Source organism: Zosterops lateralis, assembly GCF_965231275.1.
Source record: "Zosterops lateralis genome assembly, chromosome: 2".
Lineage (NCBI taxonomy): Eukaryota > Metazoa > Chordata > Aves > Passeriformes > Zosteropidae > Zosterops > Zosterops lateralis.
Window position 1 is genome coordinate 79,688,980 of NC_139763.1, and position 27,355 is coordinate 79,716,334.

Here is a 27,355-nt window from a genome sequence, read left to right on the forward strand (position 1 = left end):
ATTAAAAGAGCTGAATTATAACCACTGTCCAAAATGTTTTCCCTGGGTTTAGCATGACCACATGTATTTGCACTATGGCAACATGTGACTGTTCCTGGAACCTTCAGACGCTTATGCTGTTGTAGTTCACAAAACTGATCTTATTTTAAGAGCCAAGGAGAATTGATAGGCATTTTATTAAACACTTTAGAAGACAACAACAGATTCACTGCAGCGAGTCATATTTCTAAGAGAAGAATTAGGAAAAACTTAGGTACATATCCAACGTGAAACATGGTGGCTTTCACGAGCTTTGACTTTTGAAGACTGAGAAATCTACTTACATCAAACAGTTCAAACACATCCACATCACAAAATCTCAGTATTGCACTATAGCTCCTTGTCCAAGACATGCAATGTACAATGTGCCCCTGCACTGCCTACATATAAAAGACAATCAGCAACACATCAGCACAGCCACACAGAATCTAGGAAAGGTCAAAGGGATTGTAGGCTTGGTGGCAGAAGTATGGCAGTAACATTCAGCAGTGTGGACCACCACTGTCCAACATAAGCCCTGCTTCATGCTGGTAATGCAAGAGACATTTGGACTGCAGATGTGCTGCTGTCTTGTGCAGAGGTAGCATAAAACTATGGCTTTAAAGACCTCCTTTAAAATAAGGCTTGTCTTAGTTGAAAGCCATAAGAAAACTGAAGAGTTCTTGTAATCCTTGCTCTAAGTGTAGCACAGCAGCACTTTCAGATCCACTTGTTCAACAGCAGCTTCCAGATTCAAGTGCAGGCACAACCTCTGAAATCTGCTGCAGCACACAGAGTTCTGTGCAAAAATCCTAACACCAATTACTCCTGTTTGCCCCTTGTCCTCAACCATATGGAGAATGCTAGCAGACAAGAACACAGAAGTGGTTGACACTAGGGAACTGGAAACTGGAAATCCTACCTAGCTATAAAAGTCCTCCTTTGTTTAAAAAGCCAACTTGGAAGAGGTGACAAGTTAAGTAATTTCACTTACATGGACAATACAGAAAAATAAGTCAGTATATCACATTTGTGAAAGATATACACTGCCACTGTGGTGCTTCACCCCCCACCCACCTCACCTTGCATTTAATATTTCAAAAGTCATTTTAATACTCAGTGAAGGCTGAGGTCTTAGGCAGAAGGGACAACATTAAAGCTGAATTCTACTCTCCCCAAACTGTCCGATAACAAACCAGTGTACAAACACTTCCCCTTATTTTGTCTGTTCCAATACACTTAAACATCTTTAATTAAAATATAGTCACAATTTGTATAGGGGAGAACAACCTTTCATAGTATTTACACCTCAGCTGTTGGGTACTTGGCTCTGCCGAGGCATTGGGGCGCTACTTTAATACAAGTTACTTTGTCTTCTCAAGTGCGGTTTGGAAAACAGCACAACTAATATTGCCTTTGATACTACAAACATGTTGAGAAAAATTCCACACATAAAAACATTACAAAACAACTTTGAAAAACCATTACAAAAATAGAACCAATTTCACTGATCTTCAGTCCAAAACTCCAAGGCGGATTTGTTAGACACTAAGACCAAAACAACTGAGGGATAGAAATTAAAAATCACTTAGCTTACACATCATTACATTTTGTAAAAAAAGTGTTAAGACATTATTAATTTATTAATTCATAGAAAATTCAAAATCCCTAAAATTTACAGTACCTTCTTAACACTAAAACTGTTTGTAGTTTCTTTTCCACCAGTGTCAAGTACTTAATCCCATAAATGAATGTTGGGATGACTAACTGAAACCTCTCAGGCTGAACAGAGTAACCTCTATTCTTCCCATGAAGACACAGCCAGTGTCAGTGGCAGCCACATCTGGGACAGATTGACCAGATTCATTACAAAACCCCACCCCTTCTCCAGGTCAGAGAGCCCAAAGTTACCTTAACTTAAACCCCAGAACTGAGATGGTCACTGCTGCAGAGCAACACTTCAGAATGCAATGTGGCCGTATCTTTTTGCTACCTGCAGGTAGCAGGTTTATGTTTCCTATCCCTGTCCAGCATGGAGCGAGCTCTGTCCAGCTGCCAGCTTCAACTGCATTCAATGCACATCACTTGTTACTCATGACAGAATTGTTTCCTTCTTGATCCTCATGTGTGGTTTGACTTCTTTAATAAATAATGGAAGTGTACAGCATGCTTTTTCAGGCACGTGACTTCTGATTATTAGATAATAAATAGTCTGTAAACCAGTTTGGCCTCTGGGGAACTGTCGGGCGTTGAGAACGTTGCATTCCAGGAGCAGCACCTTGCGCTGAGAGCAGCGGAGGCAGAGGAGGAGCCTTCCCACAGAACGGGCTCCTGGCTCCTGCAGCTGGGAAGCATCAGCACGAAGAATCCACGAGCCTCTGGCGAAGTCTCTTGTCTTCTCTCTTGTTCACGTTGCCACTTGCATCATGGTCTGTCAGAACTGAAGAGAAGGTCAAGTTTTAGAAGAGGGAGGGCCATCAAACCACTGGACACCTCCTGGTGCACAAAGGAACTGCCACCACGCCCGTGCTGCACTGCCAGCTGTCCTGTGCTGCCCCCTCTGTCTCCACGCCCAGCACCAGGGTGCCCTGCACATCACTCTCCCCGAACAATCATGTACCACTGGTTTGTTAACACAGCCCCTAATTAAAACATGCTGACACCACAAGGGAAGGAGGAAAAGATGATGAGCTGTGGGCGAAGCTTTGCTGGTGGGTGGTGGAGCCTGCAGCTGTCCCCAGGCAGAAGGAGAGGGGCTGCACCAGCCTGAGCTGGTTACAAACACAGCAGCTTCTTTCTGCAATGCATTTTAACAGAGCTTCAAGCATGAGCTTGTTTTGATCTGGACAAAAATAAATCTTTGAAGTGTTTTTGTGAGATGAAAACTATCTCAGAAATCCTGCTTTCAGATAGAAATGAGTCAGATTTTCTATTAATTTTTTCAGCTCCTTGAGTCCAGATCTCCACCTTAGGCTCTTATATTTTACTTCCAAACCCACCTGTCATTTCAAAACCAGACAGATTTGAGAGGAAAACAATATGCTGCCAGAATTACTCCAAGCTGCTGCACAAGAGCTGGCTGCCAAAAGGGCTTCTTCTGGTTCAAAAATAATTCTGTTTGTTTGCTCTGAATTCTCTTGTTGTGTAAGTTGACTTCTCCAAATTTCAGCCTACTCACAACTGCTAGATCCAAGTACAGAGGAACAGCTAACCCCCTGGGTACCCATGCTTCTATTTTATTAATTGCAGGGCACAGCTTTCTGAAGAGAAGATAGATGTATTCTTTTTCTACCTTTGAAACAGCCCTTTAACTTTCCCTCAGTATTGTGCTCACGTACTCAGGTAAGCTTCTAAATGTTTTAAAGCATCATCATTTTTGTTTTATACCTCTCCCTGGATATTTGGCTTCTCTAATTCTGTACTTGAGGAAGGAACTGGTTTTACAATTAAGATATGCCGCATTTTTTAGGACAGAATCCTAGACTGCATCTTACGTGAGTGACTGCTCAAGCTGACTACATCTGCAGACTGATGGGATATCCAGAGAATTTGCACCAATCCAGATTGACTCAGACCATTTTCATAAAAATCTCTTGGCAGTCAATCTTCCTTGCTCTCTATGAAAGCAGAAACAGGAGCATGTTCACTGACCCCAGTCCCACTTCCCTTCTTTTGTGATTTCCTGTTCCTCTGCCAGCAGCATTTCTCAGCATCAGACTTATTTTTATATTCACCCAAGACTTCTGCCAAAGCCTGAATAGAAGCAGAAGCAGCAGTTACTACAGTTTGAAGATTATTTCTGAAAAAGCCCTGAAACCACCAGCTTTCTCACTGGTGCTGCTTGGAGCACAACCTACCCTGGAGCTCTCCTGCTGTGCAGGAGGTCTCAAGCAGTTAAAAGCTCAAACAGCTTCGTGCCAGAGCAGAGATATCAGCAAGGACCACCAGCCTAACAAACTCTTCAGGGTTTAGCTGTGCCACAGACTTGCACCACCACAGTCTTCTGAGGTTATAGCACACAGCAGGCAGCACAGCAATGCATAAGCAGGTCCATTATCTTACAGAATATATTAATTAGGTTTTTGTAGGAATACACATCTAGATCAGCTTACCTTGTAACTCTGTTGCATCTTTTTCCAGCTCTTCTGTAGTTGTTTCTTCAGGCTTCTCCAACTCAGCGGTCCCTGGCTTCCCATCTATGGTATCAGTCTTAATAGTACCAAGGTTTACCAAAAGCTGCATGACATCAAACTTCTCAGAAACTGCAATGTTCTCCAGCACTTTAAGGCATTTAAATGATTTAAGTTCACTCACGTTTTCCTCAAGAAAGAGGAGGTAAAGGCTTAAGTCATCAAAATGATTCGACTTAAGTTTCAGAACATCAAAAGTTGGCAAGATTTCATACACTTTGAGAATACCTGAATTCCATCTCCATGGAACAAACATTGCATACACCACCAGGGGCATCACCAGCAGATAGACTATCAGGTTAATATAGCTGAGTACCTTGAAGACACCAACAGCAATAAGCTTGCACTGAACCACTTCTGGAACAGTTGTGTCATTCTTTAGGATCCCAGTTTTGATAGTGCAGAGAAATTCATCACTCAAAGAGGAGAGACTAATGTAGTAGCCCAGATAGAGACATGCAATGAAAGTAATTACTAGTGTGAGCAAGCGGCATGTAATGTATTTAATTATTAAGCACTTGGAATTCTTTTTTGTCTTCAGGTACTGCTCCACAATTGGGTATTTAAAGTAGCTTTCAGATATTTCCCACAAACTGAAAAAGAGAGAAAAAAAAAATCAAATCATATAGATCAGATGCTGCAGTATTCACCTACCTCAAATACCAATACAACCTAGTATTCTGAAAGAGATAAAAGATTGGAAACCTTCTTAAAATCATAGCATCACAATATGGTTTGCATTAGAAAGGTTGTTTAAACATCATCTGTTTCCAACCAGTTCCTGTGCTCTGCCATGGACAGGGACACCTTCCACTAGAACATGTTGCTCAGAACCTCACCTAACCTGGTCCTGAGCACTTTGAGAGATGGGGCATCCACAACATCCCTGGGCAACCTGTGCCAGCCTCACCATCCCCACAGGGAAGAATTTTTTCCTGATGCCTAATCTAAGCTTACTTTCTTTCAGTTTAAAGCCATTCCTCCTTGTCCTGTCACTACCTACCCTTCTAAAACCCCCCTCTCCAGTATTTTTGTGTATTTCTTTTAGGTATTGGAAGGTGCTTTAAGGTCTCCCTGGACCCTTCTCTTCTTCAGGCTGAACAACCCCAGCTTTCCCAGCCTGTATCTGTAGAAGAGGTGTTCCATCCCTCCAATCATCTTGATAATCTTTCTTCAGACCTACTGCAACATGTTCACATCCTCTTATTGAGGTAAATCAGGGGTAGTCTTATTGAAGTCAATAGAAAACTAATAGAATAGCAGATAAACGAAAAAATATCAACACTCTAATACAGAAAAGTTGCTTAAGAAACAAAGAGTTCAAACACTGGAAAATGGAAAAAAAAGTATAGCTCTCATGGCAACAAAATATTTTTGTTCGAGTACAGAACAGGTGCAGTAAGTAAATCCACATGGAAAAGCAGACTCTCCAAGCACTTGTTCAATAACAGAATGCTAAAAGGCTTTTTACTTGTCAAGAAAACTAACTCCGCATTTCAAAGAAGAGACCCAAGCTCTCACTGCACTACTTGTACCCTCACATACAGAGAGAAACAGGCATCCTGACCTAGAAAGAAGCAGGAACTGGATCTGGTTGGAACAGTGCACCAAACTGATCAGAAGGGGGGGAGGTTGCTTTCGTGAGTTTTGATGTTTGGGTTTTTTAATCATTTTTTTAACAGAAGCTTTGCAGACCTGTATCTTAAAGATGAGGAGATGACAACTTGACAGTGTGCAAGCGACTGCCAAGAACATTGAGAACTGAGGACTGAAGTATCTCTTTGCTTACACTGTGGTGGGGTGGGCAAAACTACTTAACACCTGCTGGAGCTAAAGAAATCAGAACATCTCAGGTAATAAGTAACCTGAAGAGCTCATTACATGTTTTCTTTGAAAAAAGAAAATTGTAAGTTCCGGCTCCAACTGCCAAAGTAATAATTTCAGAGATATTCTTTTTTTTAACCAAACTTAAAATTGTGCCAGGTCACCATTCAAACCTTTGCAATAAATTTCTAAGTGAGTACAGATGTCACATCTGTTATGAACTTGAAGAAAAGGGCAGAGAAAGCCAAGCCCCAGCATCTTACCTTTGTGTCAAGTTCTCATTAGCAGTTGGAATCAAGTCAGTAGGGTCCCTGGGGTCTCCACTTCGAATGCTATTAGCAGCTTTGATTGCCCTGTTATAGGCTTTGTCAAGTTCTTCCATAATAAATTTCAGGTCTGAGGAAAGGTGAGGTGCTGCAGTGAAGCGCCAGAACAAACATGGTAGATACAACAAGATAGCAACAAGCAGAAGGATGTATGGGAAGAACTGTAGGGAAAAAACAAACAAACAACCCCAATTAGTCTTCACCTGCATAAGTAATAATTCGGCCAATCACCATCATTCCTCATAAGCATTAGGTTTCCTAGAGGCCTATTAAATCCTATAATTTTATTGAAATCCTCCTATTAAAACCCAATTTTGTGATTATCTGGGATATGCAGGGATGCAAAATCTCTTTTCAGACAGCTCCAGTAACTTTGCTGCGGCTTAGAGCTTCCCCCCACCAAAGAAGAAAAAAAAAAAAAAAAAAAGCAGAATAAAGGTGCCATGATCCTGAAAACATTTTCAGTCCTCTGCATATTCAGAACTGCTGGAGCTGACATTGAGAAATACAGCATTAACCCGAGCAAAAAACAAAGAGCAAAGCAGCTATCAGAGGGGCTGACTGAAAGAAGAAGATAGTGTCACCTAACTCTCCCTCTCCAATGTGTCACCACTCTTCATAGCAATTAAAACACTTCAATCACCAGCAAAATCTCTCCTGTTTTCCATTAGCCGTCAGGAGATTAATGAATAGAGCTGCTAGAGCTCTGCTTGCAAACACACAGCTGTTCAGAGTGCATGACACCCAGTGACTGTAAAGGATGTTAAGTGTGACTGTAATAATTCAGGGTATTTAAATATTTTCAGATAACGCCTAAATGGAAACCAACACACAGCATCAGAATGGTCTGGTGTTAATGCAGCACTGAGAAGGCAGCCTTCACACGATCACAACTGCTTAGGGAAAGGGCTGAGGCAGGTATAAATAAAAGTTTGAAATTTTTCCATCTTTCTTCTATTCATCCAAGTAGTTTCTTGTCATGCAATTTTTACTTTAATTCCTTCCAGCTGCAGGAAGGGTGGCGTTTTCTATGTACTCTGGCATTATATTCGAAGTATAAAATCGTACATAACAATACTCTTGCAAAGACATGATGTAGACAAGCAGTTTGTTAATGAAATGTACTATAAATTCGGCCAATTTCTAATTCATTATATTCAGCTTTTGATAGCAAGCACACTTAACTCAAATCCAGCATCAGTTCATAAGGAACTCTAAATGAGTTGAACAAATATGAAACAGATGTAAGACATCACAAGTGTTACAGCCATGTGCCCATGCACATTCACTGCCAAAGCCAGTGGAGATTGTTAGAGGAAGCTTGAACTAAAGTCATTAATCACTGCAAGTGGAAAAGCTACACGTACATTTGCAGGTATTTAACAAGATGAAAATCTGGACCTAATATAACTATGTTAACTTGCGTTTGCATTAATCAAGAGACAGTAAAGTTTTGCATGCACAAAGTAAGTAATTTGATGTAATGGAACATTTTATTCAGCAAAATTACTTCTAATATCACCTACCATTAAAGCAAAATCCCATGTTATTATTGGCAGTAGGAATGCATATGATGTATTACACCTAACATGACTGACTTCCCCTACCCACATCAGCCCATAAAAACTGTGCAGAGCTCTGCCCTCACTACTGCCTCTCCTTCTTCTTTCCACACAACAGATAACATCAGATCATCTTCATTCTCCCAGGTGTAGACTTTCCAACTGAGATGTAAAGCTCTGGCATGCCCAATATGTTTTGGACATCTCATCAACAGCACAAGAATGCCACCAGGTCTGAGTCCTGATGCCTTGCTTTACCCAAAATGTCATGGCTTCATGTCCAGGCTCTATCAGACCTCTGAATCCTGTATTATGTAGAAATAGAAACAATCTGTCTTTGAACCCATCTTATACTTATCTAAACTCCTCTAAGCTGCTGCAACACATTTTCCATAGGTCTTAACAAATGCTTAAGATTGCCTGTATAGCTGCAAAGCCTGTTTGACTTCACTTACACCTGTGTAATACACCTCTGAGCCAGGTGGGGAAAGAAACAACAAAGACACATCTGATTTAGTAAGGAGGAACCAAAACACCTTACATTGGTTTACACCATTTGGCTTTAGTACTCACTCATTTCAAATTTTACAGGTGTAAGAAGATTTATTAATTCCCTTTATGACCCTCAAAACTGGAAACATCAGCAGCAGTATCCTGTATAATCCTAGAGATCCCTTCACCCTGAGTACTACAAGACATGTGGCAGGAGGCAAGATAGTTTTCACACTGAAGTTACAGCCCCAGACCTCCATTATTCCAGTCTCCACTTCTTCCTTTATAACTCAAAAGAATTCTGCACTTGTGTAGTACATGGGCATCAGCCCTCCTGCTTTGTCTCAGATGTCCTCCAATGTCCCTCTCTAGCCTGCCCTCATTAGGCTGTTTCCTTAAAAACACCAGTCTCTGCCATATTGCCTTGCACCTCCTCCTCTCCCCAGCTCCCTCACCATTGCCTCCTCATCTAGAAGCATCACACTGCTGGGAAAAGGCACATTTGCTGCTATGCATTTGCTGGGCTTCCTCTCACCAGGCTCTCATCACTCCCAAAGTTGCAGCTGATGGCAGTGTAAGTAAACTCTATGCAACTCTTTTCTGAACAGTCTCAAAACCAGAGCAGCAACATGATCATTAGTGCAGCTCTTTTAGTTTGCAAACAGAAGTCTGTATTTGTCATCTCTTCCATAGCACTTGATGCACAATTCCATCCTTCTCAGATCCTGTCTTTTTTTAAAATGAAATATACACTTGTTCTATTTGTTAACAGTACATTTAGATAACCAGCAAATTGTTTTGGATCATTAAAATTTAAGGTCTTGAATGACAGGCAGAAGTGAAAATGAAAAGTTATCTGGTACGAGTCCTAGATTTCAGAGCAACAGACTTGGGTTGTCCAGCTCATCTGACTACATTTGACAGTCAAACATCTTAACTTCCCATTTTAAGAAGAGGACTCTGTGGTATTTGTGCACAGACAACCATGTGACATCTGCCTTTCTTTTATCGTTTATGGTTTTATGGTTTATTTGCTCCCAAGGCGCCGAATACACAAGGAGGAAATGCCACTTCAATCTTGGGTGGTTTGTAGCATTGAAGTAGAAGTGTCAGTGATCCCAAGAACTGCATGGTCAAAGGCATGCCAGAGAAAGGAAACTCAGTATTTTCCTTTGCTGTGTAGTTACCAAGTTCCTTTTCAACATGTTCAGTATGAGACTGACAAAATGAGTGGTGTGTGCAGCAGGGACTCAAACTGCAGTGCCCTGTGTTTTCTGCTACGTATTGCTGAGCTCCTGAAAGCTAAGGATGACAGAAGCAGGTTCTTCTGTCAGAGTCTGATGGCATACTGTGGGCGACAGCAGGCTCCCAAGGAAGCAGAGCACTTGGAAGCCAAGAGGCTGCCCCTGTTCTGCTGCAGGTCATGTCACTGGACAAGCCTTTGAGCCCTCTGCACATTCCAGGCTGTTTAAGTAAATTTGTTAGTGCTCAGCTACTGTTCAGCAAGAACATGTGCATGAGTAGAGAAGAAGATGCATTTGAGCAGTCCATCTGCAGAAGCACATAAGGTGCTGGAATCACAAAACTGTCTTTCAAAGATGCATAAGCCCCACACTCTCCCGAAGCTGAAAGATAAAATCAGACTAAAGCACAAAATTGTCTGTCATCACTAGCTTCAATTCTGCTAAGATGAAGTAAATACACAGCAAATGAGTTTAAAGGGCATTTAAAATAACTGATTTATAACCTCAAATATGCTTTTATCATACAAAGAAAAAAAATAGCTGGAATTGGTGGAGTGATGCAAAAGGCATTTTCAAGGATATAATATTCAGAAAGCTTGCCAGGTTCTGGATAAAAATGCCTGGAAGAAGATGAAAATAACTTTATTGGAATTTAGAAAACAACAGCTTTCTAATTTACTCCATCTTCAGTCCCTATTTCCTCTGGGCAAACACTATACAAGTGACTGAAGGCATTCTGACTTCCACCTACCTGATCATGCTCAAAGAGTAGATTTAAGTACAATAGCACAAAACTTTAGCTGCACAGGTCTGGGTAACAGCTCTGAGAAAATTAATTGGCAGACAATTAAAAGAATGAATCACTGAAGTGCCTTCACTCACTTAACATTAAAATACATGAACATGGTGAGATTCTCCCTCTTCAGTTCCAATTCTGGAAAGAGCCCAAGCAAAGGCACTAGTCCCCCAACAGGCTAATTACAGTAATTATGTTTTCAGAAGCAAAGGCATTAAATTCCCTCTAGATATGACCCTATTCTTGTTTGCAGCAATGGGAGGTGTTCTCATTGGTGTTCAGCAGAAACAGCTATAAATGACTGATCATTCTAAATGAGATCCTACCCCATCTCCAAACCTACAAGTGAATCTCAAACCCTACCTGACCTTTATCCCACCTGTTATACACTTTCTGTTTTGATACAGCTTCAAAACTGTACTTCCCCAGTTTCAATTAGCTCAAGCCATGATGACCAGTGGAGGCTGTGATAGCTGTATCCAGTTTATTCTGGACTTTGGGATGGCAGCGTGGGAGTCAAGGGCTGCCTGGAACAGTGACTCAGACCTCTTGCTGGTGTACACAAGTCAATCATCACACTCCATAATCAGTGGGCAGTCCAGGGCTTGTTAAACTTCCCTGCATGACTACAGACTACATGCCAGGGACACCTGAGCAGGGACACCTCTCAAGGTTACTCCTCAAGGCCGAGAAATTCCTTGCTGTAACACACTGTCTGTGGGTGATTAATAGCATGTGTGAAGTCTTAGCTAAGTGATATAAAGGATATAATCCTTTGGATAGATCTACATATAATCCTTTAGACAGAAACTGTTCAGAAGTCTGGGACTAAGTTTGAACCTAGCTACACCTGAATTCCCTCTGAGAAGTCTGGAATACAAAGGAGTCCTTTTTGAACCTCATGACTCAACAGGAGGGTCTCCCTAACAATTCTCATTCTATCCCTTATGCACTAAATAATGAATTGTATCTTTCCACTGAATCTCGATAAACCACTGGCACATTAACCATTGAACTGTATTAACTCACTGTCTTATATCAACAGTATCAATTATATCAATTTATATCAACAATATCAACTCATATCAATTTTTTTTCTTTTATGAGTGAAGTGGATGACTCCATCAGCAACAGACTGAAGTAGCTCTAGCACAACACTTTCAAACAATTAATGCACCTGCATGTGGGTTTCCTTGCTCTGACAGCCCTTAATCTCTCTGGGAAGGGTTTACAGGTGAAACACGAGGAGCCCTCAGTCAATTAAGAAATTGTACAAGCAATGAGTAACTAGAACCAGGTAAAAACTATGATTATAACTGCACCATCAATAAAATGAATAACCCCAAGGTTTGTTTTGGTGTATTTACAGACAAGTGACTCAGAGAACAACCCAAGGGTCCATGGTAAATCTTACTTCTTTTACAAAAAGTGAGGGTTTTCACATAATTTTACTTCATGCATACAAAAACTGTAGACCCACTTTCTGTATGCAATGCTTTCAGCAGGTCCCAAAGCACTTGTCCTGAACCTTGAAATATTTGAGGCAGACAAGTGACCTTTCCTAGCTGTGCCACATGTGCAGACCTCTTCTTTCAGTCAGATGAATTGTTTGCCTGCATTTCTTCTGAGTACAAATCTCCTTGTTCTCAACAACCCTTCATCTCTTCTTTGCTTATCTTTATCTTCTTTGCTTCTCCCCAGTTAACAGCAGACTAGAAAATTCAGTAATAAAAAAAATCCCTAGAAGACTCTTGGTCACAGGCAGCTCCATCCCAGCAATCCCAATGTCAGGGCTATAAAGTGGTCATCACTCAGTGTTCAACCACCCCTCAACTTGTTTGGTTGCTACCAAGAGTCAGTAAGATGATGCTGCTCACTGTTCTCCTGCTTGAGTTTTTATAAATTTCTCTGTGCACTATGGATTAAAAAGGCTTCACAGTGCAGTCTTCTCCCCCTCACACAATGGCCAAAAGCTTATCTTCTCCTTCCAGTTAAGGATCAAGACAAGTTTTACCAAAATAACTTGTCAGCGGGAGCATTCATCTTTATCTGCACAGGGCAGGCAAATACAAAACTCCTCCATCCCCCATCACCACTGTTTTTACCACTCACCTCTAGAAACCAACATCTCTGTTCTGACACTTCAGACAGACACAAGAAACCTCTTAAGGGAGTTAAACCTGAATGGAAAATCCCTTAAGAAAACAGAGGCAACAAAATAGTGAAGCCTGACCTGAGTAAATTCCATCAATGGCAAACCTGAAGAGGACTCTTGTCAGAGGGCTCAAACATATAATCGTTTTGACAGCTCTTTCACTGACAAAGAGGAGGAAATCTTAGCGTTAAAGGAAGAATGTAGGCAGGACCAACTCAGTCTCTTCTTTACATTTATCTATCTGCAGGTATTTTGTTCATTGAACTGTGCATTTTAGTACACAACTCATTTTGCTTCCTGCCAAGAGTTATTCAGTGTGAAAAGTTTCCAGGATCACTGGAAATTTCAGAACTCCTGTTCTCCATGGACAGAGATCCTGGGCACCCTGTAGGAGCACACTGACTACTAGAGAGTCAAGGAACCCAGAAGCTTGCAATATGCTCCTTTTCAGTTTCCAAACTGATAAATCCAACCCTTGGGAGAAATCTCCCAGAGCAGAAAGGACAACCAGTAAAGGTGCCAAGCTTTGGGGAGTGCCCAGAACTAAAACTTACACTTTACTGTTCAAAAAACCAAAAATCCCAGAGCAAACTTGAACTCTGAAATAGAAGGAGATGGAAAGGTTTCAGTTTTTCTGTAACCTGCAACCTGGGCTTGACAATCCTCCAGAGCAACCAGAACAAAAGCAGGGCAGGTTACTACAAGTTGGCTTCTGCACCAAAGAGCTCCCTGCTCCTACTTCCTCTCTGTACCACACTGAGCACTGCCCCAGGAGACAGTACTTCTGACAGAGCACAGAGAGCATGCCAGAAGGAAATCCATCCATTTTAATCAGTAATGGGGCCTACATTCCCCCAAAGCCTTCATATAATGCCTCCTTAAGCATTTTTTTAAGGAGCCTTCCAGCATGCCAATACAGTGAGATACTAAGTGAGTCAGAGTTTTGGAAAGAACCTGAGATGCCCTGCAAATAAAAGCTCTGCTTCCCAGAAAGCAGGAAAAACGTTTTAAGTGTTGTTTTAAGAAGAACTGGGACTAATGACCCCTGCTGTCCCTCAGTGTGCATCCCTGTCCTTACACTGCAGAGTCAGGTCTCCACTGACCTGAGCACAGGAAGTCTCTCTTTTCTCCTTAACATCACTGTGCTCCCTAAAGGCTCTGCTCCAGCCATTTAAAAATTATTACCTCGCCAAAATCTGCAGAGCTATGAGCCTGTGCATACTCTGCAGTGCAAGGCTGGGGGGAGAACCCAAGTCTTCCTGCAGAAGTAATCCCAAGCCACTCAGCAGTTGTTGGCCCTGTATGCAAAGAACAGCTTTCAGACACCACAGTGGGAACCAAAGTTCACTGTTAAACAGCTGTAACATCACTCCTTCCCTGTAAAGCATGGAAGCTGATGAACAACCAGAAGTATATTAGTTAATATTGGCCTCCAAAAAGCATCTGCAGTTCCCAGTGTCTGGATCAGAAGGGTGGGTGGCTAATCATGAATGTAGGAAAATGAGTCACCAGCCTCTGTTACAGCCCCTGGCTCAGCTGTGCAAATGCACATCCTGCAGGATATTTACAAGGAAACACCATATACCATACACGTCATGGAGGAACTGCAGCAATTTCTGACACAGCACTAGTCAGCAAATTAGCATGGGTTGCATCATAAAAGTATGAGTGCTTAAGCTATTTGTGGCTGGAAAACAAGCAGACCTAATGCTACCAGCAGGTGACTATCACATGAAATTCAACATAAAGAATTTGGGTACAAGAGCTCATTCCCTCAAGAGAAAGGGGCAGCAAAATATCCAGGTTTGCAGGTGGAGTTCCCAGCACTGTGAGATGTTCCAGCAGTTTCAACTGGCCTTTGGAGAAGGTCTGGCTGAAGTGGAGTCCTAACTGTGCAAAGAAGAGTTCAGGCTAGAAACCAACAAGTTTGGCTTTAATATTCATGAAACACATGCCTATTGGATCGAGGTTATCTGTGGAGCGAACTGGAGAAGCCAACAGTAAATCCTCAGTTTATGATTTGAGTCAGCAAACAAATCAGAGACAGCCTTGAACAGTCTCTCAGAGATTTTACCCGTCATCATTTTTACATTTACAGTCATTTTTACAGTCATCACCAGATGACTGTATAATAAAATTTGAGGCTCAGGACTTAGAAGCAAAAGCCAGAAATACAGGTGTTGCAGGTCTCATACCTGAGCTCCCTCTAGCACCAGGTTCTCCTCTGCCCCCAGGTGCCAGGGGTTTATTTGCTGGGGCAAGTAATAAAAGGGCCGAGGAAGGCAGAACACAAATTTGCAAAGTCCAACAAGCATTTCTTCTTTGGCATCAGCATTGCCCAAGCAGGCTGAAGCTGCCTCTTGAGTTGAGTCAGCTCCAGGCATTGGTGTGGCATTAACTCAATGTGTGACTCCTACCAAACCTCAGCTAACTGCTTTGAGCCAGCTCAAGTACCTTAAAACCTACTGCACTTTTAACCCATAAAATAAATCTCTTTCTGTGCTTTATATGATGCTGATTTACCTGAAGCAATGAAAGCTAGCTCATGGTTTGCCCGTGGACATGCAGAAGAACATGCTGAAGACAGGGGTTAAACCTGTTGGTACCAGTGATTAATTTCATCTCTCCCAAAATGTCCATCTGTCACAAGCCTCTTTCCATGCACAACTGGCCAAGAGTAACACAATAAAAATACAAAATGTTTTTATTACCCTGTTTTCCTAAAATAAGCTTTTGATACAAGCATTAAGGCAGTTGTTGCGTCCTGTATTCCAGTTTTAAAATAGGTCTGGCTAAAGCCAGGTGAAGCACTCAGTCCAATGAGTTGCTGCATTAATGTTGCAACGCAGCAAGATTAACATTACTCTTGTGTCAGATAACTGGTGACCCTTTATTTAAAAGCAGAAAATACCTTCTCTAGTACTACCCTCTTTGGAAGTAAGGGGAAGAAAACATTCTAAAAATAGAGAGTGAAGTCAAAGGCAAGGACTACAGCAGAACAGACAAACAAGGAAAATGAGGCAAAGGTAGGTTTCTATGTGGGAATAACTTTGCCAGGAGATGGAGACCTATACATACTTTATGCAGCCACAGGGGTATGTTTTCTAAGTTGTTGTGGGATGGTTGCTTCTGCTGCACAGCTGCCCAGCAGTAGGAGTCCACATAAGCAGCTTGTCGCCAGGAGAAAGAGCTGGGTGCAAAGCAGCTTATCTGAGCACCTGGGAAAACAAAGCAAAAGTTATTGCATCCTCAAAAGATTAAAAAAAGAAAAATAAGAAAACAAGTTTAGGAAGAAAAGCACACATTTGAGACGTTATGGTACCCAAAGTTATCAGGTTAAGCAATCAGATAAAGCACAGCAGCTCTGCAGGGAGGAAGGTCCTGAGTCCCCACTGGACCCAAAGGCTGTAACTCCCACAGGGATCCATCTAAGGATGTCTCCTAAGAGTTGAGACAGCATATTAGAACACCTATCTTTTAGACCTATTTCTGTAAGTTTTGTGGGGAATGAGACCTTGAAGACCATTCTCACTAGCACTTAACTCAGGTTGGCCAAAGGGGAACTAACAAAGTTTGACCAGATCAGGCCTGAGGCAACAGATGCCATCACACACCATCCTGTCACCACTTCCCAAAAGCACAAGCTACAGCTCACGTGTCTATTGCAACAAGACCTCAAACACCATCCTTGCAGCCCAGCAGTCCCTGCAATGACGGAAGGGCAGGTTTTCCCAGGGTGCTGCCACTTCTGCCTCTGAGACTGCAAATTATTTGGAGGGGTTCAAGTTATATCTGTGAAAACAAGGATGTCCTCCTATAAGTTTCAGCAGAAAAATTGTGGCCCAAGACACCTCCAAAGGGTGCCAGGTCCCTTCTCATCAGTGCAGTGATGTGCTGTGTTGAAGATTATGCATAACACTGTCATTCCCATTTACTCCCAGGACCTCTCCAGCTGCTCAGGAGCTTCAAATTAAGATCAAGGCCCTAACTGACAGCAAGAGCAGCTACTTGCCAGCCTCAGGGTCAAATTCTGCTCTGGCCAGTCACAGGCACCAGGTGACTCCTCCCACAGTATGCCTCAGCCAGGAAGAGTGGTTATGGGACATGGAATATCAGTGACTCCTCAGCCAGTAAAACAGGATGAAGGGGTTCAACTTTCTTTCTGAAACTTTGATAGTGAAAGCAACCCCTCCAACACACACACATATCCACCAGACTTTCATAAATGTTGCAACAGGATAGTCATTTCACCAAATAATTACACAGAGTAGCCATGGCTCTTCCATGAACATTTCTTCTAAGAGCAACACTTCCAACATTTTTGCCAATATCAAAAGAAAAATATTGCTGTAATTTTTTTCCCTTTAACATATTCATCTAAGTTATGCTAGTGGCATTGATGTGTGCCTTATGGGATGTAATACGTATGTAATGTAAGACTGTATCACTGGTCATGCCTTTTTGCTAGTTTAGTTTTCAGAGAATAAGAACTTCTTTGGGAAAAGGAGCCAACTGCATTCGCCTTGTAACTTGCACAGCCCCTTTACAATGTAGCATAGTCAAGGGGCTTTATGAATAAAAGCCTTTCCATATGAGTCACTATTATAATTATTTCTAGGGCTGTAGTATCATAAGGACATGGTTTGATCATCATGGTTTGTGACCTGTCACAAGTCTCCCTTATGGAAAACAAGTTACTGTTTATCAGAGCAGAGCTCATGTGATTTAGCAAAGCTGGCACCAGACAAGCACTTGCACTCCCCCAAAGCCTTGGGAGTTTTTGTTTTCCAGATGATTTCCATTAGTTGTGGAAACGTAAGAAATAATACAGTGCAGAAAATAAAAGAGGAGAAAAGAAAGCAAAGAAAAAAACCAGGCATTTAATGTCTGCTCTCCACTGGATAGAGACCATTCATGCCCTGCTCTCATCATTTAACCAATCTACTGCTGGTGGCTGTGCCCAGTGTGGAGCAGCAAACAAGTGACCCTTTCAAAAGAAGAGCAATGGAGTGTTCAGAAAGATGCTTTGTCTTATTCACGTTTGTGTATCCACAAAAAGAAACACATTCCTGAATAATGTGTTCATTCTCATTAATGGTGGAACACCACTTAAAGTGATGGAGTGTTTAAAAGGCAGGAAGGAGAAAAAAGGCAGGCAGGGCCCTTCTCCAAAACTAGTGATGAAAAAGGCAGCTAGTCTTGCTCTCCAAAATGTGCACAACTGCATACCAGAATAGCTACAGCGATGTCAGTGCTGCAGCAGAGCAGTGACCATCACTCACAACCCACAGTGTTCCAGCAGGGACACTGGAAACCTGCCTTGGGAGCCAAGCAGACAGAGATCAGCCTCAAGGGGGAGGACACTCCAGTTGTTCCTCTGGTTTTTAACTAACTGATTGCAGTCTTGTTTATGAACACTTGTTAATTCAAATTACAACTTTGCATTAATGGTAGTAATGTTGGGACTTATAGGGAAGATGTTTTTGTGCATCTTCCATACAAAACAGAGACCATTACATGCCTCAGAAAATGGTCACCATTTTCCATCTTCTTTTCCTTCCTTCCTTCTCTCCTCCAAAGGAGTACTAGCAATATATATAGAGAGATAATTTACTTTATATTGGACTATTCTGGAGGAAGTTTCAAAGAAAATCAGTAGTTTCTATTAGAGAAATTTGCCACAGGGCTACACGCTTTCCACAGACCTGCTGCGCACACAGCTATGCACAGAGCTAGTTTATGAGAGGCTAATAGTCCTCTGCTATCACAGAACAGCCTCCTGGCTTGGTGACATGAAGCCATTCCTGTCCTTTGCTCCCACAAGTAATAGCTTGGGAAAGACAAAAGCAGCAAACAAGCCCATAACAACAGGGAGATAAAATATACAGCAAGAAGGATGAGGAATAACAAATGACTGCATTTGTTAAGCAGTTGTCACAACAGTCTTTGGGCAATTTATCATTACACTTGGCAATGCGCTTTTTTTGTAACCATTTCCCGACACTAAATTAGCTTTGGAGAGGGAGCAATAGGGATTTGACTTTTACTTTTGCACACAAATGAGGATTAAAAAATGCTGTTTATGATGGCTGTCCTAAAGACAGACCACCCAAAAGAGCTGCAGAAAAAAAAGGCAAAACCAGGTGTGCAGCCACGTATGATGAAATGACACTTTTCCAAGAGTGTTAAGATTATCAGAGGGAGCTGGTTGTTGGCAGCAAGAATTACTTTCAGGCATGCAAGTGAGTGCAGAGCACAAGCCTGAGTCACTGCAGCCAGTACACAGCAAGGACAAGCTGTCACCCCACCCAGCTGTGGCCCATCTTCATGGGTGCTCTGCCAACAAACTTCCAGCTATTGCCTCCACGTCTGTTCCAGGAATACCCTTTTTGTCCCTGCAACTGACTCTTCTGCAGCTCCTACACAGGAAATCTGTGCATGAGAAGAAACTCCCAGAACCCCAAGAAAATCTCAAATTGAAAGGAGAATCCCTGTTCAGTACTGGACCGCTTTGCTGGGTCCAAGACAGGATGAGCTGAGGGATCAGCAGCCTCTGGCTGCATCCTTTACAAAAGAGAGGGCAAAGCCAGCAAGCCAGACTGGTTTCCTCTTCAGTGGCTAAAAAGCTCTCTGCTGACTTACACATCTAATTAAGAAGCTACAACTAACAGACAGGACTTTCAAGAATCAATGCTAATCATGGGCCTAACTATTTTTCTTGAACCAGGATCAAATGATTGCAGTTGACAGGATTAAACCTTCAGTAAGTAATTATCTGGATTCTAATACACCACAGTCACTGCAAAAAGATTTGCATACGCTTGGAGGAAAACCTGGCCATTAATTATTACTACAATTTTCCAAAAGGCAAAATGAACTTGCCGTGATACCCAAACATCTGATTTGATCTAGCAAGAATTATGCTCTTTAGTAGCCACTAAAGAAAAACCTAAACAAGAAAATCAAGGCACACATAGACAACATACGGACTGCAAGGCACCATCCAACACACATCCTCCACACCAACATTAAAAAATATTTTAAGGAATGAAAAAAAGAGGAATCCAAATGCATACCAAAGAAGAAACAAATGTACATGTGGGTGTACAGGTGTACACACATGCATTAAGAGCAGACCTGAAGGAATGACCAAAGTGGAAGGCTGGATGAAACAGAATCTGCTGAAGAAGGCAGTATGGAGCAAATGGGTGCACTGGAGAAAAGAACCTCTTCCCAGAGGTACTTTGCCAATGGAGTACCAGCAGAATGCAAAGCTGAGGTGATACAATGTTTAAGTGAAGTGGCTCAGAGGAATTAGGAAGTGTATTTCTCTCTCTACAGGGCTGTAAATTACCCGAGTGAAATCTCAAAATCATGCAGTGGGAAAAGAACTGGGTATTTATCAAGCACAGCCTTCAGAGTGATAAGTTTTTTGATTCCTGAGGGAAAAGAATTGTGAATTATATTTCCACCACCAAGATATAGGGAAAACAAAAATGTTTCCCTTCATCTGAAGAAGCATTATGAAACACTGGCAATGACCATCTAGCTTCCATACCAACATGGGTGGTACCCCAAATCTCAGGCAACACCAGAGGTCCATGATTCTTGTTACATTTACTCTGGCAGCTAAAGCAGCTCACCATCATTTCCGTAGGAAATGTAAAGCTGGTTCTATGGGAATTAAACAGAAAAAAAATTACCAACAGCCGAAAATGCTCACCCAATGACAGTTTAGAACTTGATATTAAAGCAAATGTTTTTAAAAGTTTGTCCTGACTGCCTAGGCAGGTCTGTGCCTGATGCTGGAACTTCTGCTCTTTCCTGAGCACTTCTTACATGCCAAGGCACAGTGTATCCTGCTGGGATCTGCACAGAAGTTCTCAGCCTGTCTGGCTGCTCTGGGCTAAGGCTACTCATACACTTGTTGTCTCAGTTCTTCATCAATACCCTGGGTTTCACAGCATCCTGCTGAATTAAATACAAGGTGTGCAAATATCAGCTATTAGCATACAGCCTGCTTCAGCAGCACTGGGAGGGGTTTTTCCAGCTCTCAGCCAGCAGCTGCCACAGTAATAGCCTTTGGCTTAATTACACCCAACCCAACTTTAGCTCCCAACTCTTACGAAGTCACAAGGGAGGATTATTTCCTAAAAGCCTCCCCAGGAACTTGTGAACACGAAGGGAGAGGGACATCAGAAGGGAGGACCAGACAGGAGGTAGCAAGAGAGGAGATGAGCCCAATTCAAGATTTAAGACTGGATTTTTCAGTATATTTGTTGTGATTTAGTCTCACAATTGTTTGGTTGGTTTTTTTTTTTCTATATATTTTATTCTCTGACTGCCTCAGACACACGATTAGCTTATATAGAGAGACACAGGCCCAGCTGGACATGCAGTAAGGGGCACTGATGCCATCGTGGCTCCCACTTCAGCTTCTGGGACGCAGCACCCAGAGTTCCCCACAAACACCCTTCACTCTGTGTTTTCTGCCAGCTAAAGCACCTCAAATCCCACAGGCAGCCAACTGCAAGGATGGAAACTAAACAAAACAAACCGGGTGGAAAAAGTGCCCATAAATTAGGTGGAGAATGAGCAGGGCAAGTATGGCTTGTCACCACTGGGCAAGTCCAAAGTGGTCAATGGTGACATTAACCCCGTGGTGTGCAGAGCATAAGGCAAGGCTCCACCTTCCCACCACTGAGCACCCTCCAGCACGGTAAGATGCACCAGAGAGCACCAGTGGGAAATAAGATGGTTTTAGTGCAGCAAATCTCCATTTTGACAGATTCATGCAGATGCTGTGGGTTGGCCCATGGTCAGATACTTCCTAACCCAGCATCCTGCCACAACTGATAAGCCAGTAACACCACCCAAGCCTTCATTATGATTATAACCAAGTTTCTCAGCTGTCTTTACTCAACATGATAGTTGCTGTGCCCTGGAAGGGATTTACAAGTTGTTTTCTTCTATGATAAAACAGAGATGCTAAAACGTGGGTTACTTCATCCCAGCTACATATGAACCATGCACAACGAACAGCCAAACCAAACATGTACTAAGGGCTGCTGTGGCCAGTACAAAATTCCATTCTTCTCCACTCTCTCCCTCCCTTCTTGTGTCCCTTCCCAGCCATCACCTCTCACACCAGGCTGCAGTGAATGCAGCCAGTACAGGCTGCCCATTGCACAATTGTTGTATGCAAGGAGGTCAAACATCATTTGGTGACAAGCACAGATGAGCAGTTCACAGTTGCCTTCCTACAGAAAAAGATGTAAATATATTGATGTTGAGTGGACAGCTCTCACATCTGCTTTTCTTTCAGCTGCAACCTGAGATAGCCATTGATACATTTTCCAGAACTAAGCTGAATTTTGGCAGAGGCCAAAATGAAGCAGTTTGTTTCGATTTCCTCTCTGCTCATCTGACTGCACCTGCTTAGGGCTGCAGCATCCTGCTCCAAGCAGCACCTTAAGGAATCAATATCTATGTTTTCAGCCAAGCTGTTTACAGTAAGAAAGCACATCTTGCAATGCACACAATCTGAGTTCAGAAACTGGAATCTCAATCCTGGCTCAGAGCTGTTCTTATTGAAAATGGCACAGATAAAATTCTATTCATTTCTTGCTCATACACTGCTGAGGGTGCCCCATCTTTCAGGGTTGGGTTTTTTTTTTTTCCCCTTTATAAAAATAATTGGTGATTTAGCTATATTTAGATGGTTTCTGTTACTATACTACCTGACCACCTCTAGTACAATTTACCCAAGAACCGCTAAATAATAGAGGGAATAATATCAAGCCACAATACAAGGAATATACAACACAATCCTATTGTTATTTCCATTTTGCTATTCCCAGTATACACAAAATTGCATAAAATTATGTAATATTGTATAAAACAAGGTCTAGCTGCAAAGAAGTAACAGGTGGAGGATTTCAAGCAGCAAAGATTCCCAGGGATAGCAGACAACAGCTCAATCACTGCTTAACTACTACCAGAACCAGCTCACAAAACTATAAATGACCATGGGTTTCTAAAATACAGCCAAAAGTAAACTCAGGTTACTTCTCCTCCTGCCCCTGAAGAATGCCAAAGCAAGGTGCAGGCACTAACCCCAGTTTCAGATTGTTCACTGGCTGGGTGCTGCAGCTGGATTTTCCACGCCTCCGGCAGAGAAATCCTCTGTGATTCAGCTGGAACCTCATTTATTTCCCGAAACTCCCATCAAAACTAAATCTTACTTGGTGGCTTCAGAAAACTTCCACAGCCTTTGTAAACATTATAGTAATTTCATACAATTAAGAGCAACCACGTGTAGGAGGAAAATTGCAGGTGTCTGACACCACACGGCAACGGAACAGGAAAGCAGAGCAGGAAGGGAGGGTGGCAGGATGAGGTGCCAAGAGAACCCGAGGTGGGAAGAATGCAATTATCCCAACAGAAACAGGAGCTGAGCATTCATTTTTGGAAAGGGTGTTCAGTTTTTGTACTCTGAGGCAGGTGTTTCCACCAAACACTTTCACATCCACCTCTGAGTTGCTCTTCTTCAGACCTAAAAATGGACCCTGACATTCTCCCTCAGTTTAGCACTCCTGAGCTTTTTTTTAGTGCGATTATATCACAAAGTGTTTGGAAACGAACTTTGTTGCCTATTTTATTGCTGCCTGAACACCACAGCACAGACAACCAGGCATTTCCAGCCCCTACAGTCCTCAGTGTCCCCCCAAATGCCTTAATGGAAGCAGTTTTGGGCTGTCCCATACGCAGGCAGCCTGCTGAGCTGCAGGGACTGTGTGGGAAACAGGAGGCAGCTGTCACAGCAGCGTGGCAGGTTTACTATCACTTTCTATATGGACACCACGTGGTGCAGCTTCACCCATGCCCGGAAATAACAGTAAGTACTTCTCATAACTTACTTGTGTATTTCTTTTTTAACTAAAAAAGCTCAGTTTCCAACCCAATGTTTTCTTCTAACAGGTTCTCAGGATTATAAACAAAAAGAAACACTAGCAAGATGCAGCCCACATTTTCATTCTTGCTTTATGAATCTACTGCACCCACAGATTCAGTTTGAAATAGTTTTAATATTGAAATAATTGAAAGATGAGAATTTAACCCATCTGAAAGAAAGGCACACTTTACCAAACTCTGCAGTTATAAGAGTAAGGGAGGAAAAATGAAAGAAATAGAAGAAACATTGGTACACAGGCACTGTTTTAAACTGGATAAAGCACTTCTAGAGTAGAAGGAGAAAATTAAGGGGCCCATATACAAGCTACTGTATAGAAATGCAAACCCTCCTTTTCATTGCTTTAAGGGGAAGAAAGGTGCATATATCAGTAGCAGATCTAAAACTAAAAGAAGCAGATCAGAGTGCAGAAATATGGATGTATCCATCCAGCTTCTGGATGAACAGAGCTGCCACGGGGCTCAGATCTGGTCTCAGCATTCCCAGTCTGGTTGTCCCTCACCCCCCTGTGCAGCTATTGCAGGGCACAGTGATCTGGGTCACACCTAGTGCAACAGGTGTGCAGCAGTTTGTAAATACAGCAATCTGGGGCGTCTCATCTCTTAAGCAGTGTGGCATCCTAACAATGCTATTCCTGATGGCTTTGCACAGATTCACCACTCAATCAAAGGCCCACTCCAGTTTCCACTCTCCTGACAGTTCACTCGACTCACTCCTGTAGATGATGGAGCTCAGCTGTGTAACACTGAACGCCAATAAACAGGTACACGAAGTAAATTGAACTATCTCTCTGAAAGGCTGGACATCCTGTGACTCACTTAAAGATCATTTAGTTCCACTCCTCAGGCCAAGGGCTGCTGCACGATCCCTTCTGCAACTTGGAGAGTTGGGTAAATAAAAAGACAGTATAATAATTAGGAAACTTGGCCCTTTAGCTGTAAAGCACAATTCCATCTACTGAGTCACAGCAGAAACTGAAAACTGAGCTGGAACAGCTGCAGGAGGGCAGAGGAGCAGGAGAAAGCTTTAGCGAGCTCTCCCCCTGCCCGTCCTGTGGGTGACCCCTCCGAGCCTTTTGCCTGCAGGGCAAGCAGGGCTCTGACAGCCCCTTCTCCTGCACCTGTCCCTGACAGCTGCCAGCGACACCCAGACCCCACTGCCAAACACCCCGGGGGGCACTTCCCGGGCACATCCCGGCTGGCTGCTCCACCCGAACCGCTCCAGTTCCCGGGCACATCCCGGCTGGCTGCTCCACCTGAACTGCTCCAGTTCCCGGGCACATCCCGGCTGGCTGCTCCAGTTCCCGGGCACATCCCGGCTGGCTGCTCCGGCCTGAACCGCGCCGGGAAACAAAGGAAACAAAGCGCGGCTCCAGCGCTCCCGCATCGCTCCCGCCGGAGAAGAGGCGGCGGCTGGGCTGACCGGGCTCCTGCCCGGGAGTGCCGGGAGAACGGGAATGCCCTGGAGAGGAGGAGGGCACGGGGAAACGCGGGGAGGAAGCCGGGAAGGCCAGCACACCCGGCCCAGCCCGCAGCCAGGGATGCTCTCGGGCCGGCTGTTTCCCGGACAGGCACCTTTCCCTCCCTGCCCGAGCCGAGCCCCGCTCCCGCCCCAGCCGAGCCCTTTGTCCGCCGCGGGAGGCGCCCCCGGGGACCGGGCAAGGGGGGCTGTGCCGAGTTACCGATGGAGACCTCCTGGGCGAAGGCGAGGGAGATGAGCAGCAGCGGCAGCCCCACGGCGATGCAGGTGACGATCTTGTCGAGCGCCAGCTCCAGCCGCAGCCCCTTGAAGCGCGTCTCCGGCGGCTCCTTCAGCAGGAAGTCGGAGAAGACGTACTCGGTGGCGATGTGCGCGATGGCCATGGCGGGCACGGCCGGGCCGGGTTGGGCTGTGCCGGGCCGGGCTGGGCTGTGCCGGGCCGTGCCGGGTCAGGCTGGGCGGGCCCCGCTCGGGAACGCCCCCGCAGCCCGGCCCGGCCCCGCCCGGCGAGGGGCGGGGGGCGCAGATGGGAAGGGGGGCTGTGGGCAGTGCCGGGGACCTGCGGGTCACCCAGCCACAGGATGGCTTGGCTTACGAGGGACTTTAAACGCCACCAGGGATGGGGCATCCGCAGCTCCTCCGGGCAACCTGTGCCACCATCCTCACAATAAAGAATTTCTTGATAAAATCTCTTCTAAGCCCACCCTCGTTCAATTTAAAGCCATTCCCCTTTCTCCTGTCACTGCATATCCTTATAAAGTGTCATTCCCCCTCTTTTTATAAGCCCCCTTAGGTACTGGAAAGCCACAGGGAGGTCTGTCTAGAGCCCTGTCTTCTCTGTTGGACGATCACATTCCCTCACATCTTTGTGGCCTCCTCTGGATGTGCTGTAGCATCTCCATGTCTTTCTTTTTTGGGGGGCCCCAGAGCTGGACACAGCACTCCAGGTGGGGTGTCAACAGAGCAAAGCAGAGGGGCAGAATCACTTCATTTGGCCACACTGTTTCTGATGTAGCCCATGATGAGTTTAGCTTTCTGCACTCTGAGCACAGTTTGTTCATGTCCAGCTTTTCATCCACAGGAGCCCCCAATGAGGGGGGCTCTCAGTGGGTTCTCTCTCCCAGTCTGTGCTCATGTCTGTGGTTGCCTCAGCCCAGCTGCAGTGTTTGAATGGAGATTTCTTGTGTCCAGTTTGTGCCCAGCAGCTCAGGGCATCTCGCCAGGCACTGCCAAGAACAACCTGACTCTGTCTGTGCTACTCTTCCATCAGCTGTTTGCACACACTGTGGAGAGCCCCTGAGGCACTTTCCCCAGGCTGATGAGCCCCAGCTGTCCCAGCTCTCATCTCCCCAGCACAGTCTGACAGATGCTCCAAGCCCCTAACCTGCCTAGCGCCGTGTACTGCGGCATTTTCCCCATCCAAAATGTTTGATCGCTGCTTTTCAGGTCAGTTTTTTGGGAGAGTCAGTGGGGTGACTTCACCCTCAATAACCCTTAATTTATTTGCTCCTCTATACTTTTCCTGTTGGTTTCTGGACCTCTGTGAGCTTGGGGTATCCTCAGGCCAGGAGTCACAGCAGTGACATGTCCACCCCATGAAGAGCATGTCTGAGGTGCACATGAGGAGGTGTCCTGTGCTGTGCTTTCATGTAACACTCCCCCAGCTCATTCCTTTCTACAAAAAGGACAAACTATTCCCTTCTCCACTCAAATTCCCCTTTATAAAACTGCTATCCTATCTGCTTTTAATTTTCTTTCCTGTTTTTTTCCAAGCCATAAGCCAAGGAAATCATTCCTCATATGGGAATTGTTCTCCAATACTGATTCCCTTTCTTGTTCTTTTTGTGCTGGTCTTGTGCTGCTTTGCTGGATGAGGCCAGGGTATTTGGCTCGTGCTGTATACAAAATACAGGTGCCTCAAATATTTATGTGATGGGACTAAGTAGTTTTCTGTTTTGCTCTATTCTTATTTTGTACTGATTCCTAATATTTAATTGCCTTTCTGCCCACTAAACAACACTGGAGCTAATGCTGTCATTAAAATATTACAAATAAGATCCCATTTTGGAAATGCTTAGAAGTATGATACACATAAGGTTAGGATTGCTTTGTTCCATGTGTAGTACTGTAAATGTATCAATACTGAATATTGTCCTTTTTTCCCCCCTGATTTTTGATGCTACGTATGCTTAAGATTGTCACTTAACTTGTTTGCTCTTTTTCACAACACATAGATAAAATAGTGAAGAGCAAGGACAAGCATGTACCACAAGTCATGTAGCACCCCCTGAGTGACT

At 43.7% G+C, this 27,355-nt stretch overlaps 1 protein-coding gene across 2 annotated transcripts; it reads right to left on the reverse strand.

Moving 5' to 3' along the window:
* Nucleotides 1-162: 162 nt before the first annotated feature.
* Nucleotides 163-25,441, reverse strand: PANX1 (pannexin 1; the record flags this gene model as incomplete). 2 transcript variants are annotated; one of them, XM_083884658.1, is made up of 5 exons in its annotated part: nucleotides 163-2,458; nucleotides 4,131-4,801; nucleotides 6,296-6,519; nucleotides 15,686-15,825; nucleotides 25,261-25,441. In XM_083884658.1, 5 exons carry the CDS (start codon nucleotides 25,439-25,441, stop codon nucleotides 2,373-2,375), a joined length of 1,302 nt encoding a protein of 433 aa, XP_083740784.1. In that variant the 3' UTR covers nucleotides 163-2,372. The 2 variants fall into 2 exon arrangements, with proteins under 2 accessions (XP_083740784.1, XP_083740785.1); XM_083884659.1 differs by lacking the exon at nucleotides 25,261-25,441 and adding an exon at nucleotides 16,459-16,561.
* Between the last annotated feature and the right edge of the window lie 1,914 nt (nucleotides 25,442-27,355).